General features: G+C 35.0%; 2 protein-coding genes across 3 annotated transcripts in view; both read left to right on the top strand.

Annotated features, from left to right (window-relative positions):
* The first annotated feature begins 3,812 nt into the window (after positions 1-3,812).
* Positions 3,813-13,662, top strand: LOC107731258 (sodium-coupled neutral amino acid transporter 3-like). Of its 2 annotated transcripts, XM_016542293.1 has the most exons (17): positions 3,813-3,968; positions 5,860-5,994; positions 6,568-6,582; positions 6,871-6,955; positions 7,235-7,350; positions 9,004-9,077; positions 9,193-9,285; positions 9,442-9,517; positions 9,879-9,961; positions 10,231-10,289; positions 10,404-10,532; positions 10,641-10,720; positions 10,821-10,921; positions 11,079-11,194; positions 11,302-11,446; positions 11,533-11,636; positions 11,717-13,662. In XM_016542293.1, the coding sequence occupies exons 2-17, from the start codon at positions 5,930-5,932 to the stop codon at positions 11,816-11,818; spliced, it is 1,443 nt and encodes a 480-aa protein (XP_016397779.1). In that variant the 5' UTR covers positions 3,813-3,968; positions 5,860-5,929; the 3' UTR covers positions 11,819-13,662. The 2 variants fall into 2 exon arrangements, with proteins under 2 accessions (XP_016397779.1, XP_016397780.1); XM_016542294.1 differs by lacking the exon at positions 6,568-6,582.
* A 3,310-nt stretch (positions 13,663-16,972) lies between these two features.
* The window catches only part of LOC107731143 (wiskott-Aldrich syndrome protein homolog), a 7,965-nt gene continuing 5,109 nt past the window's right edge, over positions 16,973-19,828 (top strand). The window contains exons 1-3 of the mRNA XM_016542131.1: positions 16,973-17,200; positions 18,817-18,957; positions 19,088-19,174. Coding sequence (XP_016397617.1) covers positions 17,096-17,200; positions 18,817-18,957; positions 19,088-19,174 — 333 coding nt within the window. The 5' untranslated portion in view covers positions 16,973-17,095. The remainder of the gene's footprint in view (positions 17,201-18,816; positions 18,958-19,087; positions 19,175-19,828) is intronic.

The raw sequence follows: 19,828 nt of genomic DNA, 5'->3' as shown, positions 1-19,828 counted from the left end.
GTGACAGCTTTTGTAAAAGTGTACCAGTATGACAAATTACATTTACATTTAAATATTAGATGTGTGCTTCTTATTATGCTAATGAGAGAAGTCTGCTTTTAGCAAATTTAACATGTCAAGAAAGTTGTGCAAATGCAAACTTCTAGGTTTCAAATCGGTTTCAAGGGGGAACCTGGATCAATTACCATACACCCTTTTTTATCTGTCTATGTTAGGTTACAGCAAAAAGTAATATACTACTGTAATATTATTACTTTTGTAATGCGTTACTCCCAACACTGTAGATGACAGTCTACATAAGAACTGCATGGGATAATTAAAATATCACCTTTCTCGGCATGAAGAACTTTGAGTTTAAAAGGCACAATAGCTTGAAAACAATTAAATACAAATAGGTAAACAAAAGAACTAGTGAAGAGGTGCTTTTGGGGATTCTGACTAGACGCCTTAAAGGGTGATGACTGAAAAGTTACAGAGAGCATTTTTCAGTCTCTTCTACAACCCTACTGTTTGTCTGCTAAATGCTAAGTAAATGAGCTCCCTTGAAATTCCTGGCCAGAAGCGTGATATTCCTTTGCTGTTCTGCCTTACAAAGCCAAAACAGTAAAAATGCAACAGAAGAGGTGTGTCTCAATTCACATATTTATGCACTATTCTATACTATGAATAGTGTAAGTAGTATGCTCACAATGAAAATTTAGAAAAAAAATCTCATTCCTGGTCTGGATGATGCCCTTAATTAAACAGAGAACATGGCCCATTTCTTTCTCCCAATCAAGAATCAAGAATCAAGAATCAAATGCCTTCATAATGAGGTTTTGTCTGATTTTGCTCACTTCTTGGCTGTAGGTATGTACACACAAAGGGAAAGAAAGAGAAGTGAGATTCAGAACAACTGACTTGAGAAGCGGGCGGGACAAACTGGATGTCCCGCTCTTTTTTAGAATTGAAGGTGTGGCTTAAAACTTCCCTTACTAAATTCTACCATCTTTCTCTCTTTCAAGTTCTCTGTCTCTCCCTTTCACTCCATCTGTCTGTATTAGATGATATACTCAAGAACCATCTAGGAGTATCAAACCATAATTATTCTCTTTTTATATACGGAAGATGGAAGATCTTTTTGTTCCCTACATTGAAGATTTTGAATTAAAGTATCAAAAGGTAAGAAAACTACATTATCTCTCAAATATTCTCTCAGCAGTATGTCAGTACAAACAACATAGTGGACAGTTGTCTAATGGTTTCTTTATATAGAGTCACTAGTTAATAATTAACTAGTTAATTTGTTTCTTGATTAATTGTTAGCACCATTCATGAGATATTCTCTGAGAAGGAAGTAGAAAGACAATGTGGCCATCTATATAGCCGAAAGCAGCAATAATTCATGACAGAAGCAGCTCAGAGAACAATCACACAATTGTCTCTAGGTTCACATGGATCTGTACACTGTTTCTCCATTTAATCATAGTAGAATTATTGTATATTTCTCATACAGTATAATTGTAATGGCTGCTGTTGTACAGACTACCATGCATATACAGTATATCTAGATTCTAAAATAGACTTAAATGTGAATGTCCCTTGTTTACAGTGGCACTTGGTTGATATGGATTATGAATTGGCATATTTATCATATTTATAGCATTTTCTCGCTCTTATACTCAAATACTCACACACAAACTTCAGATTCACAGGATTCACAGGAGATGTAGACAGGATGTGGGGTGAATAGAGATTGAAGTGATGGAATAAGATTGAATATTATACAATCCACCACATTTCCATGCAGCGGTTTTATTTTTCACATATATTCAGAGCTTCAAAAGCCACTTCACTGGTTTAAAATGCGTCATACCTGTAGGATTTCATTTCCACTTTGGCATAAAGGTGTTTAATGTCAACAGTACGTAATGGCATTTCTTGAAGAGTCTGTTCTTGTGAGATATCACAGAGTTTATCTTGTGTTGGATCACTGATATTGTTCTACTGAATTTCTCAGAATTTGACATGTCTTAGGCGAGTTACCAGAAAATAACAATAGATTATGTTTCCTCCAACATAATAAGTATAGACCATTAGACTTTATAACATCTAGTGTTTTGAGTCCTATGTAAAGCTTTGTTTTACCCACAAGGCATTACAACAATAGCTTGCTGTGAGTGAGGCCCACATGTGTTATATATGCTAGTTCCTGTCAAGATGCTAGTCTTTGTGTGAGAACATCCTGTTTGATGATGATAAACACACAACATTTTTAATATCAATCTTTTTATTATAGCTAAAAGTAAACACTTGTGACCAAATGGCCACGTGTCTGCAAACACTGGCATAATGCCTTGAGTGTGTGTGTGTGTGTGTGAATACTGTCTTTCATACTTTGCCTTTGTTTTCTTTATTACTCCTTTAAAACGTATACTTTTGCTGTCCTTAAATGGATTTACAGTACATGTATCAGAATTACGTCTTGTGCTACGTGGTGTATAGTCTCGGTGAAGATTGCTGGCCTTTAATACAGTAGCTGTATTTGGTAATTCTGCGTCATGCATGTCTTTGAAACCACAATATACATGACAACATGACGTCCAATCAAGCATTACTGAACATTAATACATATGCTGTTTTCATTAGCCTATTGACATGACAATCACTGTGAATATGCATATTTTCACTAATGCATTATTGTATGCTATTAAGTTTAAAATGAAACATTTTGAAACAAAAACAAATATTGAACAACAGTAAATAAAGAATGAAGTCAACAATACTTTTATAAGTATCATTTCAATTCCTGCCAAACCCATGCTTACATTTGGCCAGCCAAATATTTATCATCTGACATGATTCAAGCTTTTATTGCAAATAGCCTATTATATAATAAAGATTGACCAGAGACAGATTTCTTCTTCTTTTAGTTTTTACTTTTTCAACAAATAGTGAGGTGCTTACAAAAAATTTAAAATAAATACATAAATAAACATGGGGCTGCCTTAATATAAGCCAAGACAATGTTTATGTATATGACTCTTTCTTATTGAACGGGCATTTACAGAAAGAAAAAGAAAAAACTTTTTTGGTTTCATTTTAGATAAACAGTCTCTTAATAGCCAATGTAGAAGATAACTAATAGCTTAAAAGCAGAATTTATTAAAGATTAAAATAATTTTCACAAACTTTCTTTAGACAAACATGACTTAATTAATCAAGAAATTATACATTAAAAAACACATGAAATTAATTGTCTTGGTTTTTAAAACCTGCAGCAGAGAAAACCTTTACTTGGACTCAATAAGAGGCTTGACAAGATTAGGCCTCGAATGACTTGAAATTGTGACAAAAGATTGTCTAATATGAATATTAAAAATTCAGCATGTTTGCTTAACATAGTGTACAATGTCTAATGGTGTTTTTCCATGCCTTGCAGAGCAAGTGATTGCAGTTAACCTTAAAAAAGCACTGATCTTCTAATCCCATTACTTACCACAACACACACACACGCACACACACACTTACCAACAATCCCCTGCCTTCTCCCACATACTTTATAACCCCTTACCCAACTTTATACCCCACCCATATTAAACAATCCCCCAAATTGTTAAACATTTCCAACGTGAACATTCATCAGTACTCTAATTATAATTTGTATTCATGCATAAGCATACGCATACATAACAAACCTCTGCCGATTCACTATTTTTAACATATAAGAGAGTGTTAAGATGGTGGCATTGTGCCAGGGCGTCCCTAAACATAGACACATGTTCACTCCTCCACACAGGAGTTAATCTCCTCCCCTCCCCGTCACAGGACACAGGTGAGCTCTGAACGTGTTCTCACAAAAGCTGGATAACTTCACTGAGGCTACACAGAAACAAACGAATGAATGAGGACTCTCTGACCTCAGGATACCACGTAGCTACACTTAGAGACTTTTGACATTTCTCAAGGTTTCTCCTTATCCCACAGTGGTGAGTACTTTCTCAACGTCCACTTCCTGCTGGAATACAATGTGTTTGAATAAGGGTGTGTAGGGAGGTTCATTCTGTTTCAATACAGATAAAGTCTTGCATCAGACAGGAGTCATGTGGCCAAGACTTGCCTCACAGGATTAACTTCCCTTGTTTTACAGTTTCTGTAAGATGTTTTATTCACTTCATGCTTTATTTTACACCAATTGTTCATTTTGGCAGTGAGTTGATGGTTTGTCTCGAGTAACTTTTGCGTTAACCTCTTTTCGATAGACATATTTTACTTTATGGATGATGGAACACTGTTAAAGTACACTTCAATTGAACTGTATATCTCTTGTCTTTAAACAAGCACATAATAGATTGTACAGAGTATGATGGTGGTCTTAAATATAGTGTTTTGAATGGAGCATTAATTAATTTGTGGCTCTAAAGCTAAATACATTTCTGATATTTTATATTCACTGACTTATTTTGCTAGTAGCTTGACCACTAAAGACTGAAGTTCTGTGCTTGCCAAGCTTTTGGCAAGACTTAAAGTATTCAGGGAATTCGGCGTCAAAACCAAAATAAAGCACAGAATGAATACAGACATTTTCCCTAATAAGGCTACTGCTGCCCGTATCCTGAAAGACAGATTAAGACTTAAGTATTTCCTGACCTACAAGAACTGGCACATTTTTCACAATGTTTCCTTGCCATGCTGAGAGTGCAAGCTTAAGAAAAGTTACATCAGCCATGCTATTTGTACTAAAAGATGCCTATATTATATACACATACAATTCTTGGTTTATTTATAATCATAACATACGTCTCATACTGTGGTGTGTCCATCAACACTATAGCTTCATGCTTAATTACCCTTGTGAAAGAGATGAGCACTTAAATTGTATTCAGTGTGCACTTTAGTGTACTTCATATTGTTAAAAAGTATTTTTTAAATGTTAAATATAATATTAATGAAATAAAAGGATTTTTCATGGCTGTTTCCACTTTTTTAAAAAGTGCACTTTGTCAAATTAAAAGTTTTACTTTACATTTTAAATAATGTAATGTACGTAATCACATATTAAGTACTTGATTGTAATTTTTAATTGTTAAATAGTTGACCTATAGGCCTGTAATACTTAGAGAAAGCTGTTACCATAGGGCCATGCTAACCAGTAAAACCTTGACCTCCTGGTTAAGCATCCCGACCAACTAAACACAGTAACAATGGCTTAAACAAAATGAAGAATTTGGAGGCAGAGTTATCCATTCACCTGACCAATGGCAATCGTGTACAGGAAACCTGTGTGAAAACAGTCAGCTGAATTCGCAATAGCATGATACTCTTCTTATTTGGGAAGATCTGAATATATTTAGTTTTTAGGTTACTACTCTAGTAACTTTAACCTGCATGTAATTGCACCTCCCACATATTAAAATGATAGTGTATTTTTACTTTGTTTACAGTAATCAAGCTTTAAAAACACAGAACTGCAGAGTACTGCCCACAACTAACTTACCAGCCTGAATTTGATGATGAAGGGGGAAAATACGCACACAGACACTCACAGCTGTTTTCTATCAGGGCTTATCTTTCCATTAGGTGTTTTTAGCATGCAGTAATGCTCTGAAAAATGTTTTTACCATTACTTTTCCCCTGCCTTCTCCTCGACCTTGAAATTATTTACATGAAGGTTATGGTCCTGTTGCACATAATTAAGAAAAATGCAACAAGTGATTGTCACTGATCTCATTGCTTAAGCGGATCTGAGCATGGATCTGCCATTTATGTTCCAGATTTAGGAAATTTTTGCACTTTTTTCAGCAAAGCACTTATGTTTCACATTGATTTCAGTTGTCAGTAATATGATCATTTATCCTAGAACCTTTTTCTGTGTTTCAGATTGTGTTGACAGAACTTGACCTTGCAGACAGTGTTCTTTAGAGGATTGTTAAGCGTTGTACAGTTTAAAATGGAACTACAGAAAACATCAAACGGTCACCATGATCTCAGCCCTGACAGAATTCCTGAGAATGGGTACGTTTCACATTTCAACATCAACACAAGAGGAACTATCTCAGAAAAAAAAGTTACTGCTTTAAAAGTTCACAAATTTTACATGACATCATATCTTTTAGTGTGTAACCTTTTCTGCCTAAAGCAAAGCTTTGTTTGAAAGCTAATAGGGATCTTAATCTCAGGTGTTAATAGACTATCATTAAATCAGACCTCAGGTCAATTTTCACTTGCATGTTAGTTTAGCCAGTAATGTTATCTCATACATGTATTTTATATATAATATATTAAACCAAATCAGTATTTTTATTAATATTTTAAATTACCTTTTTATTTTTATATTTTCTATTTCATTTTAATTTTAGTGTATTTTCTAATAATTTATGTTGTCATTTTTATTAGTTTTCGTTTTTAATAAAGTATAATTTAAATATTTAGTTTTAATTTTTATTTCCGTTAGTATCAGTTAGTAATCAGTATGTTATCAGTTAGTAGTTTTAGTACTTAAATTTATTACACATGTTTTCATCTAATATTTTATTTTATTTCAGCTTTATTAACAATTAAATTAAAAAAAAATTTAAAAATAAAAAGCAATCCAGTAACCAGGTAATTTGAGCTCGCAGCCGCTGTTTTAAAGGCATTTATTAATACAGCATTCACAAACCTGCTGCATTAATGCAATTACGGTACAAATAAATCTTATATCTTAAGGGTCCTCACCTGCTAAAAGGTCAAAATTATTTGAAAGGTTTAAAAAGGTCATTTGCTGCATTTTTTGAAAAACATTTCCAATGCAAGATGAAATAGAGCTCAAAACAGAGCAATTCAAATGTATCATTGTTACTTTGCAAACAAAACAAAACAAAACAAAATCATTTTGCTTATATTACACAGATTCGATGCCCTTGAAAACATGACAGAGGGTGATACCTTCCTCCTCAATAAGAGCAGTGGAAAGATAGAGACTCAGTTTACAGATGTGAGTATCCAGATTTCAGAACTGCCTTCACAAAAACTTACTGTATAAGGCTGGGTGAAACTGATTAGAATGATGTAAAAGACTCACAAACATAGACACTTTATATTACAGTTAAGTATAATGTGTAACAGTAGGAATAACTTCTAACTACTCCGTCCTAATAATTGTTTGTGGAGTTAATACACAGAAAAAGTGAATCTACTATTTAAGTTAAAAGAACCTATTCAGATAAATAGATATACAATTCATGACTAACACAACATTCAACTTTCATTGCAGTTTGTGGGAAAGACTTCTTTCGGAATGTCTGTTTTCAACCTCAGTAACGCCATTTTGGGCAGTGGAATTCTGGGACTGGCTTATGCCATGGCCAACACCGGAATCATCCTTTTTGTGTAAGTCAAACTACACTTCCAATCAAGCATTTGCATTTAGGTTGATTTATGGTATAAATACATAATAAACATAAAGGTTATTGAAGGTGTGATAGTAAAAAATGAGTTCTAGTGTTTCTTTTATGTCATAAACAAAAAAAGTACTGTGTGTGAATCGTGAGTTGAAGAGCCCTTTAGTCTTTCTGGTATGTGCTCATAGTTAAAAATGTAAACAGAACATTTCAGGTTCTAGAGAAGTGGAATAAGTCTCTCTTTGGCATTTGGCTGCCTTTTATTCATTAGCTTCATTTAGTATGGAGGGAATGCGTGTGTTCCATATGCGTGTCTGACCGAGCATTAAGGCTTCTTTGTGTCCACCTGCATTTAACTGTAAGCATATAGCCATACTCCAGCGTGCCTCTGTCACGTACATGTGCCAGTCACAACCAGCCTTACAGATGCTAAGTCAATACAAAATATTTGCATGTTTTTTCTTGGATGATGTATCATGTAACTTAGAGGCCACTGTGAGGAGGAGTCGGGCAAACCCAGTGCTAAAAATTAATTATTTCAATTTCACTGCCTCCATGTACCATGTTCCTTACAAATCCAGTGCTAGGATGAATTATCAAGTTCTGACACACTATAAAACAACAAAATAGAACTATGCTCCTTGATGGAACAAATGCAATTGCTTATCCTTGTGAATGACAGGGTTTTATTTGTGTACTAGGGAGCTTAAATGTCACTGTGTTTGTCTATGATGTGATACACGGACATGCACAGCTTACAGATCAGACCTGAGAGTGTTATAAATAGCCTACTGTAATCTGTAATCAAACCAAAGCCTGTCTGTCTTTCTGTATCTCTGTCTGTCTGTCTGTATAGCTCAGCCAGGCTTTTCAAGCAGCTTGTTGTACAAAAAGTTTTCTAGTATAGTTTCGATCTCAACAGCTAAAACAACAACAACAAAAAACTTACTGCCAATCAAAACATTCAGCGATATGCAAATAGGAGAAAGTGTTCGCTAATAGTACACGTCATTGACTTATTTTACATGCCTTTACTACAGTCTTTTGTGTGTGTGTGTGTGACGGTGTTGTTGTTAGTTGTACTCTAAAGAATTACACTCCCAGCTTGTCTAATGCGTCATTAATGAGATTAGGGGTTAGATTTGTGTCTCCTCTGTCATCTCCTTGTCGACTGGTGATAATATCCCTGATCAAACTGCAGTTTGTGCCGCCTAATCGTGATTACATTAGCACTACTGAAAGTCAAATGACCGGCTGATGAGTCTGACAATCTATAAGAAATAATGTTGTGGGAAAAAGATTTCACTGAATATCCATCTACGCAGGTTATTAAATTGGAAGTCACCCAAAAATGTAAATTCTATCATCATTTACTCACCCTCATGTTGTTTCAAACCTATTTTTAAAATGTCTCATTTTTTTTTCCTATACAGTGAATGTCGGTGGATTCCAATTTTGTTTTGGAACTCTTTGACTTTCATTTTTACTCCACCAAAGACAGAAAGACATACATGTTTGGAACAAAATGAGGTGGTTAAATTAAGATGAAAATAATTTTGGGTGAACTATTCTCGCAGTCCACATGGGAAGTTGCTTTCTGCTGCTGTTGCTTAGGTTCATTATTTGTGTAACCTGTTTGCAGACTCCTGTTGACATGCATGGCTATTCTCTCTGCCTACTCCATACACCTGCTTCTGAAGAGTGCAGGAGTGGTTGGTGAGAAACATTTTCTTTTTTATCTCCAAGACAATCCTGATAACATCACACTCTATGTTAAAATTGCATCATGACTTTTTTCTGAACTTTCCATTCTGTTTGTTTGTGTGTGTAGGGATCAGTGCATATGAACAGCTCGGGAACCGTGCATTTGGTCGACCTGGGAAAATATTAGCAGCAAGCATTATAACACTGAACAACATTGGAGGTAAAATTAAATGTATTATAAATTTCAGTAGTTACTCACAATGTCAAAAAGACATGACAGCTGATAAAGCAAAGTCAGGGATAATCACTTAAAACAATATGAACACTGAATACAGATGTACTACAACACTCAATGTTTCTTTCTTTGATCCAACAGCAATGTCCAGTTACCTGTTCATTGTGAAAATAGAGTTACCTCATATTATTCAGGGTCTTCTGCCAGATAACTCAGAGTGAGTACCAGAACACAGTACTGATCCTGATGTGCTGGATACAGTGAGGTTCAAAACTGTAAAAGTTTTAAGATTCTGAAAAAGATAAAACTATTTCAAGGTCACTAATTCAAATAAGCAAATTTGTGACATTGAGCATGTGAAATCCTTTGTATCAAAGGTCAGGTGTTCTCAATATGGATCCTTCTTAAATTCTAAATAGACTTTGAACCTCACTGTATTTCATTTTTATTTAATTTATAACTCTCGGTGCATGCAGCTAAAACAAAACCTGAAGTGTACTTTCTGACTGCTTTTCATAATCATATCACTCCTTCTGACATATGTTGTGCAAAACATTTACATTTATTCTCTTTGTCAGTTACTGGTTTGTTGATGGGAGGTATCTCATCATTATCATTAGTGTCTTGGTCATTCTTCCCCTGGCATTGATGAAACGACTTGGTAGGTTCCTGCCTCCTTTCATCTCATTCTTTCATTTTGTTTTCTGTCTCTGTCATTTGTCATTCCATTATATTTCATAATAATCACAATCAAACATTTAGCCTACACATCTGCACTAAAGATCTGTGTTGAGTGTACCAAACGCCGCTTTTAAATTCAAAGTCGTTTAACATTTACCGTTGCTCGGCAAAATTTCATGGGCGAAGGAATCAACGCTATTGGCTCTTCGCTGTACATGCATTTATTATGTATTTATGCATTTATTTTAGGGTATCTGGGCTACACCAGTGGTTTCTCTCTCAGCTGCATGGTCTTCTTCCTCATATCTGTAAGTCCACTTTCGATCCACCTACATACAGTATAAAAACACCAGTCTACATAAATAATGACTGACATGTAGTTATGACAAATTAAAGCATCTCTCTCCATTGTGTCTTATTAGGTCATCTACAAGAAGTTTGTCACAGAGTGTCCTGATGAACACAGCTATAACAAAACTGTGCCCACTGAAAGCATATACAACTCCACCGATGGCATGTGTGAAGCCAAACTTATAACTATCAACCCACAGGTTAGAGATGTAAACTGCAAATCAGACAATTATTATCATGTGTCCTTTTTGCTTCACATTAATCACAGTGAATTAATCAGTTAATTTCATGTTTTTTATTCCTCACAGACTGCTTTTACCATTCCCATTATGGCGTTTGCTTTTGTGTGTCACCCTGAAGTGTTGCCCATTTACACAGAACTCAAAAAGTAAGACTGGAATTGCACTTTTGTTCATTCACATTGGCTTTATAAATCATTTTATTATGTACTGATATATTTGCTTTTTTTTGTCTCCTTGTTATTTCAGTCCAAGCAAGAAACGCATGCAAAATGTTGCTAATATCTCCATTTTGGCCATGTTTGTCATGTACCTGGTGACTGCCATCTTTGGCTACCTTACCTTCTATGGTAAGAGAAACTTTACAAACAAACCAAAAAAATACCTATACCTAGAACTATGGCATTTACAATGTACCATGTTAAATAATAATCAAAGTACCAGAATTTCAAGGTTTGTGATATTTGAAAAAGTTTTAACAATCACTGTGTGTCTACATACATGCAGGAAATGTGAAGTCAGAGCTTCTGGAGATGTACAGTAAAAAAGACACCCTGATGCTGTGTGTTCGGCTGGCTGTGCTGATAGCAGTGACACTGACCGTTCCCGTGGTCCTTTTCCCGGTACTTCAATTTTTTCTGGTTTTCCTGGCTCATTAGTTATTGCTTGCATATAATTCCTCATAATCGTGCTGGTTGAGTGTTGACAGTGCTTCATTGTTTTTCTCTAGATTCGTCGTGCCGTCTTGCAGCTTCTTTTCCCTGATAAGCCTTTCCACTGGGTGCGTCACATCTCCATCGCTGTATGCCTCCTCTTCTTAGTCAACCTGCTCGTCATCTTTGTGCCCAACATTCGTGACATCTTCGGCTTCATCGGTAAGTCAGATCTGCCACATAGCGGATTTAATGGTCACATGATCATTATACAAATACCGAACTGAGCTGAATGATTTTTGTTTTAGGTGCCACATCTGCTCCCAGCCTCATTTTCATTCTTCCGGGAATAATCTACATTTGCATCGTCCCTGAAGAACAGGAGCCGTTGAAATCTCGACCAAAGATCCAGGTGAGAATCAGACAGAATGTAAGTACATTCTCATAGATCTATGGCTTCTTTTTTTTCTCACTTTGTGTTATGTTTTCCAGGCGATTGCATTTGTGACACTGGGTTTCATCTTCATGATTATGAGCATTACGTTCATCATAATAGAGTGGGTCACCGGAAAGAAGACGTCGGGTGGCCACTGAGAGAGCACAACTGGATTCCAACACTTAAAGACCAAATCTAATACAGAACACAAAACTCTTGAACCTGCAACCTCTGCACCAGGTTCAGTTTCATTTAGTTTGATAGATATCAAACAAGTCAACTCCTCAATTTCAGTATGTCCAAAATGAAAAATGGCTAGTTACCTAAATTCAAGAAGAATGCAAAGAAGAGTGGTAACATATGATCTTAATAATAATTAAAGCTATGATGCTCTAAGAACATTTTGAAAATATTTATGGAATTTTTAATGAAAGCCAATTTTACACACAAAGGTATTGCTGTTATGACTGGCAGATGGAACTTCCTAAACTACACAATACTGATGGAAAACTGTGAAACTGAGATGAGAATTCACTCATCTATATTGCCAAAGTTGTAAACATGCAGTTTGAAGTCTACCTCCTTCTACACAGAGCAATTTTACAGTTACAGAGTCTGTTTTCTACAGCTCATAGTGCATATTTTGGGGTCCAAAAATCTTTTATTACTGAAAATTCTAGTTTAATACACAATTTTCATTCTAAAAACAATATTATCAGCATAACAACAAGTGGAATGTTACAATCTGATGGTCCTAAACAACTTAATTTGATCATAATCTTTAAATATATTTATTTTTTGTTTTGATTTTTATCCTAAAACTAATCCTTTAACATTTTATTTCCAGAGTTAATTTTGATTTTGAATCCCACATATTCAATTTGGTCTCAAACCTCTGGACCCCACTTGCATGTGAATTTCAGTTAATTTCATAATTTAATTAATTAATAATAATTTATGCATTTAGCAGACGCTTTGACTTACAGTGCATTCAGGTTATATGTTTTTTACCAGTATGCATGATCCCTGGGAGTCGAACCCACGACCTTTTGCGCTGCTAACGCAATGCTCTACCACTGAGCCACAGGAACATGAAAAGAAAATGAACAAATTTCATTTTTGATGAATAATAGGCAGTTCTATTATTCAACATTCCTAAAAGCAGTTTATAACATTATTTAATTAGGAAGAGTGTACAGTTTTGTGATGAATTGTTTAAGCACAATGCTTCAATGTCAGAGGAAGAACCTGAAGTTAATGTATTTATTGGTATTTTTTTGATTTTTTTACAACATCAAAGAAATGAGATCTACAGTACAAGATGTCTTACAGTACACAATTAGTGTTTAGTGCAGTGCTCGTCACCGTCATATGACAACATTTCTTTACTCTGTTTTAGAGAGGAGAAGGAATATAAATGTCTGAATACTAATTATCTAGTAGTATTCCAGAAACACACAGAAATGTTGTATGTCATTTTGTTTTTTGTATAATTGGAAATACTTTTTGAACATCTTGAAAATGAGCACAGGCTACTTTTAACAAACTTTTAGCAAAATGTTGTCGGAATAATTTATTTGTGGTTTACATGGTGATGTGTTTCAGTGACAAAACATTCCACTCCAGAAATGGGCCGACAATGAATGATGTTGATATTTATTTATTTATTTATTGTGTGAAAGGTCACTACAGCACAACACAGCATTGATGGGCCTGCAGAATTTATTATCAACCATAAGCTCACTGAAATGTTTCTGTGGTCATACTATGCCCATCTGTGTTACTCCTCATCAGTATCTGTGAGTTTACATGGACCAGGAGTAAAATTGTTTCCTGCTGGACATTACAACTAGGGCCTACTTTATCATAAATGTCCACATGTATGGTTATTTTGTATAGTCTTTTATGTACATATTGTTTGTGAAATGAAAGAAACCTTCCATTAATTGTACATCAGTGTACATATTCTCTGTACACATTCTACATTCTTTTTCTGCACATATTGAACTTGAATGGTGAGAGAAAATGAAACGTAATACTTAACGGATCAATAGTTAGTGGGAAGCTTATTAATAGATTTACATTTAATTTAATTCACATTTCCCCATGATTGTTTTTTATAAAGTGCCTGACATAAAATAAATGGAAACTACTGTAGCATTCCGCAGTGGTTAATGCTTAGAAATATATGTATTTATTGTTGAACACATTGATCCTGAATAATAAAGTTGAAAGATTGTGTAAAAACGACTGGTTTTATTATATAAAACAAACAAAAAATCCAACCAAAATCCATATATGTTATGTATTTGCAACATCACGAACACAGACTAGTGTAATTTCATTCCCAAATGAGTCTGAATCGTTTGACTAAATGATTCTGATTCATTAAATGATTCATGGACTCGCTCACAGACGGTTATTTGTCGCCACCTATTGGCGAATCGATATAATCGAATATTTATGGAAAAGTCCGAAGGTGCGTCCGAAATCGCATACTGCTTAGTAAGTACTACATTTGAATTTGAACGTACTACTCGACCGTTAAAAGAGTACGTTCTATATAGTATGAATGCGAGTAGTATGAATGGAATTCGGACGTACTACATCCGCCATGTTGATGTTGTCACGTGACATGAGTCTTCACAACAGCGCCAAAGTTTAAAGGGGTCATAAATATGACGCCTCCTCTCCCGTGGCCTCATGGGATAGTAAAGTGTCCATCGTATGCATGCTACGGAATTCGGGCGGAAGTAGTAGGTCATCCGGGTACTTCTCGCCTACTGTTTTTCGAATATTATGAATTCGGACATACTACTCGCCTCGCATACTGTTTTTCGTCTACTATATAGTATGGAAGTATGCGATTTCGGAAGTATGCGATTTCGGACGCAGCTCGACTGTCCTAGCAACTTTTTTTTTTCAAAAAGCACCTAGCAACAAATTTATCTTTTTTTTTTTTTTTAATTTGGCAACTTTTAGCAACTTTTGAAAAGTGAATCAAATTACAAAACGGCATACATTTTCCCTCTAAATTACACAAAAGAAAAAAAATATTGATGAGCTAGCCAGCCAAGTAGCACATCAGCCTGTAGAGATTTGAGAGAACCTAACAGTACAGAGATGACATGTGAATCAGGTTGCTAGCTGCAATAGTTAAATAATATTTGTTTATTTATGATACACATTGTTTGTTCCTATTATTGTTGATCAGTTAGATACACTGTAAGAAAAACAGAAAAGGCACTGATAATTTTTCTGGCAGGGCATTATGTGTTAAGTTTACAGATATTTCCTTTAAACACAAAATACAATGCGTAATTTAAAATACAGGTAAAACACCTGTGAAAAATTAATACGGAAAATTCCTTAATATTACTGTAACACACTACATTGTGCCCTATGGACTTTTCTTAAACTGTAGCATACTAACTAACTACCAATACACTGCTTAAAACTAGGCCTATAATTGTTCGGAATGTGTAATTTTATAGTTTATAAGAAAATAGCTACATAAAAAGCAATTGTTCAAAAATGTGCAACTGTTTAATAATTCAGTGTAGTATTTAAATATGAAAATATCTGATCATAAACACGTGTTTATATTACTTTTACAAATAATATATATTAAATTTATATTATTGTTATGAACAAATCAAAATAAACATATTTTGAATCATATATTGTGTATTCTGTGCAATTATGCGGTTTTGCGTCATTGTTACATATTTGATGTAACGTCACAACGTCATGTAGCAACTTTTAACAACAAATCTACCTGCTTATAGCAACATTCCCTGAAAATTAGTTGGCAACATTGATTCACAGTGACAGTCTGTAGGTCGCACAAACGCGGATTATTAGTGGTCTACCCGAAGATACATTGAAATTGTAGCTATCACTGAATTGTCATAAGCCAGTGGTTCAGGCTATGTTTATGAAATTTGTGCTGTTTATAATTTATAATTGTGCATGTGTTTAGGTTGTTATCACACAGATGTTACTCATATGGGGTTTAAGGATTCTAGTAAGTAACAACAATGAATAACACCTAAAAATGTACATTTTAAGGCAATAAACTCATGATTAGATGCGTGGCCTGCAAGGTAGGTTTGTAGACAGCAGGGGGCGCCCTAGATCGTAACCACAGTTTTTTTTTTTTAATAGCCTACCATGTTTCCAATGATAGACTCTACTATATACACTGAACAAAATTATAAACACAACACTTTTGTTTTTGCCCCCATTTTTCATGAGCTGAACTCAAAGATCTAAGACTTTTTCTATGTACACAAAAGGCCTATTTCTCTCAAATATCACTAACACAGATTTAGACAGATTTGTGAACAATATTTGAGAGAAATAGGCCTTTTGTGTACATAGAAAAAGTCTTAGATCTTTGAGTTCAGCTCATGAAAAATGGGGGCAAAAACAAAAGTGTTGCGTTTATAATTTTGTTCAGTGTACATACAGTCTTTACACTTCATAATCTATATGTCGCATTCAAAAAAAGTACCGTGATATTACCGTGGTGTTTTGGACATAAAATATCAAGGTAGGCCTACATGAATTCCTGTATCGTGCTGTCATGGTATTTTTTTAAAGGGGTATTAAACAACATTTTGTTTACTAAAAAGTTGCATATATTAGTAGTAGTAGTATAGTAGTAATATTTTGTGCTTATTAAAGTCTTTTGTGCTTATTAAAGTCTAAACAAGTAATCTGTATTTGCTGTGACAAGAGTTGGAAAGACATTTAGCATTTACTGGACAAACAAATTCACTTGACTAAAGTACTGGAGACTACAAAAATCCCGCCCCCCTCAACTATTAGCTATTTTTAACAGTTTGGTTGTGTGAGGTACTTTTTGGTGAAAAGTTGTGAAAAGCCAAAAATCCCTTACATGACACTGCCATGATGTTTCATTTTCCTTTCACCACCACTTTTTTTTTGACACTGTTAGTAATTCCTCAACCCATCTGTTTTTTTGTTTTGTTTTGCTGTTCATCATATGTGATATACAGATAGATAAAAGTCACTAGACAGGAACCGACCAACAGAAGGTTATCTTGGTATAGTTGTACATTGTAGACAGTAATGGCTGTTCTGATGATCTGACTGCAGTGACAGGGGCGGCTCTAAGGGGACTTCCGCTCTCATCTGAAAGCAACATGAACATACAGCAGTGTGTCACGCTGACAACAAGGCGAGAGAATGAAAATAGAAAAGAAAAAAAAGTGTGGTTGTCCATTTCCTGTCAAAACCTTTTGTCTGCTGATGCTGAGAGTAAGAACTAGGAAGAGAAACTCAATGCTCGCTCTTCAGTCTAGTCACCGGTAGTGCAGAGGAGATCTCTCGTTCTCTTCCACGGTCTCTTTCTTTCTTTCTCTTTGAGTTTCATTTTTTAATGGTTTGTTCCATGAGCATATGAGGCCATGAAGCGAGCATCGAAGGAGAAAGGTCAGGAGCGTGTGGGCAGCTCTCTGCTCAGTCCACAGGAGAATGAGAGGCTGGAGGATCTGCTGGGCAGGAGGTGTGTGGTAAGTGAGTTCAAGGGCCTTCAGTAAAAGCCTAAGGGAAATGTACACTTTGCAGAGGGAAGATTGGTAAAAGTGTTATCTTGATGAAATGGAGTGACATCTGTGCAAACCGTGGGCCAAAATTTGATTGCATGCTTTGAAAGCATTTGAAAACACACACTGTCTAATGTGTTTACTTATTTGTCTTTATCACTGTTGAAATTTGTTTTATAGCTTGCAAGATAGTATTAAAAGTTAAGCAACAAAATTATATTTTCATTTTAATGAAAAAAATTCAGTTTTACCATTCAAAAATATCAAAATGTTTTGCAATATCTGAAGAAAAGAACTATTGACCATAAAGTTTTACTTCTCTTTTTGAGAAGCTGTCATTTATTGATCGCATTTTTTCAGTGTTTTTCCCCTCATTTATTTCATGTTATCACATTTTCACTTTTTCACAATTTTAAATGGAAAAAGGGTTTGCTACACAAAAGTGACCTTACTGTATATGGTGAAAATTTGTAGATTTAACAGCAGTACAATGTTAAAAAGTCCATTAAATGCAAAACAGTGTAACAGTTTATTCAAATCAGCATTATTTAGAAGTTATATTTTTCAAAGTATGAAATATCAGTACAATGATATTTTCAGAAGTCCCTGCGTGACGCATTACAGATGATTTTTTCTTCATTTCAAATACAAATTGTATTTTTTTTTTAATATTCTGCATTATGATATTGAAATATTTCTGTATTTATTTTTTTACAGCGGAATTTTACACATCATTGCACTGTGTTTTATGGTTACATGGCTCTAAAATTAATGTATAATCTATCTATCTATCTATCTATCTATCCATCCATCCATCCGTCCATCCTGTGTAGTTATTTAAACTGTCTAATAAACTAATCACAGTCATGTAGCTCAAACTGCACATCAAAGAGATCTGTTGGTAAACCAGCTAATCCAAAAATGCTTCTCACTTCTGTACTGGGTTGTTTATTTCTGCTTCCTCCAATCATTCCATTATGACACATTCAGGACCAGATCCTATTGTTGCCGACTATATTCTTTACATTAGCATTCGCATCGATGCAGCAGAAGTGTTTATCTAAAGCGACTACTGAGGTTATACACCACACACATACAAATATGCGCTGATTGTGAAATTGTATTGCTTAATTTGCACACAATCAAAACTATTTTATTTTATGGAAAATAACACTTGATTAAATTTTTTCAACATGGTAGCCTTCCTCTAACACACCGAGACCTCTGCTGCAGACCCGACAGTGCAGTAACTGCCATTTTGTGGGTAATTTTTGGTGCTGCTTGAATGCACAGTGAAAGCTTTTGTGATTAAAGGAAGAGAAGGTGTGAAATTAGCCCTCACTGCAGCTTGAACTGTGATCACTGAGGGGGGTTTGACAGGGGAAGTTGCTTAAAGACATTTCCTGCCACAGAATGAGGCTTGTAAACAGCTACTGTATATCTGCCATCTTGTGTTTTGGACACTGATTTGCTTGGTGTGTTCATTAGTGAACATAAATCACGTGCAATCATGCATGTGAGAAAAACAGGCCTTTGTGAAAGTATGACACTAATTATAGCCTTTTTTCTGGTTTCGTCTGCAGTCTCTGTCCACAGCGGTCGTGCAGTTACTTATGGCTCTTCCGAGTGAGCCGAACCGCTGGACACCACAGCAGTCTGGAGTAGTTTGTTTCGTCAAAGACAGTCCTCAGCGCTCCTTTTTCATCCGTCTCTATGACATGAAGGTTCTTAACACTAATTAAAATCTCAAAAACAAAATGAATTACGTACAAATTTCACCCTCGAGTAGTTCCTCAAACCTGTGTTTGTCTGGCAGAAAACTGAGATGATCTCAGACCTGTTTCTTCCCTTCAGGCAGGGAAGCTGGTGTGGGAACAGGAAATCTATAACCAACTGATGTACCAAAGGACCAGGCCTTTTTTTCATACTTTCCCTGGAGATGTGAGTATTTAGCTGTTGTATTTACAGCATTTCATTGCAATCCTGTGAGTCATATGTTCACTGTCATTCTTACAGTTGATTTTAACATTTACACACAGAATGACATTGTAATAATACATTTTTTTTGTGTTGGGGAAGTTTTTTATTTCTCTTTCCTGTAAGGTTAATTTAACGCATCACTGGTACTTCCTCATATCACTGTCTACAACAATACAGTCTGCTGTTGCATATATGCAGGCAAAAGAAGCTAAAGTTACCCACAGTATTTGCATGTATGATGAGAACACATGCACTTATTACTGATGAAAACCATATAACTATATAACACACTGTCATCCTGCTGTCAGACACACAATACAAACTCTATTTTAAATACAGTCACATTTGTGACCCTGGACCACAAAACCAGTCTTAAGTCGCTGGGGTATATTTGTAGCAATAGCCAAAAATACATTGTATGGGTCAAAATTATAGATTTTTTTTAATGCTAAAAATCATTTGGACATTAAGTAAAGATCATGTTCCTTGAAGATATTTTGTAAATGTCCTACCGTAAATATATCAAAACTTAATTTTTGATTAGTAATATACATTGCTAAGAACTTCATTTGGACAACTTCAAAGGCGATTTTCTCAATATTTTAATTTTTTTGC

The sequence above is a fragment of the Sinocyclocheilus rhinocerous genome, unplaced genomic scaffold (assembly GCF_001515625.1).
Source record: "Sinocyclocheilus rhinocerous isolate Xijiao unplaced genomic scaffold, SAMN03320098_v1.1 scaffold1600, whole genome shotgun sequence".
Classification (NCBI taxonomy): Eukaryota; Metazoa; Chordata; class Actinopteri; order Cypriniformes; family Cyprinidae; genus Sinocyclocheilus; species Sinocyclocheilus rhinocerous.
This window is presented reverse-complemented; position numbering and strand designations above follow the sequence as displayed.

Coding starts and splice junctions, on each gene's coding strand:
- LOC107731258 (XM_016542293.1), top strand. CDS start 5,930: ATGGAACTACAGAAAACATCAAACGGTCACCATGATCTCAGCCCTGAC. Junction 10,721..10,820: donor ATTTACACAGAACTCAAAAA/GTAAGACTGGAA, acceptor TTGTTATTTCAG/TCCAAGCAAGAAACGCATGC. Junction 10,922..11,078: donor TGGCTACCTTACCTTCTATG/GTAAGAGAAACT, acceptor ACATACATGCAG/GAAATGTGAAGTCAGAGCTT.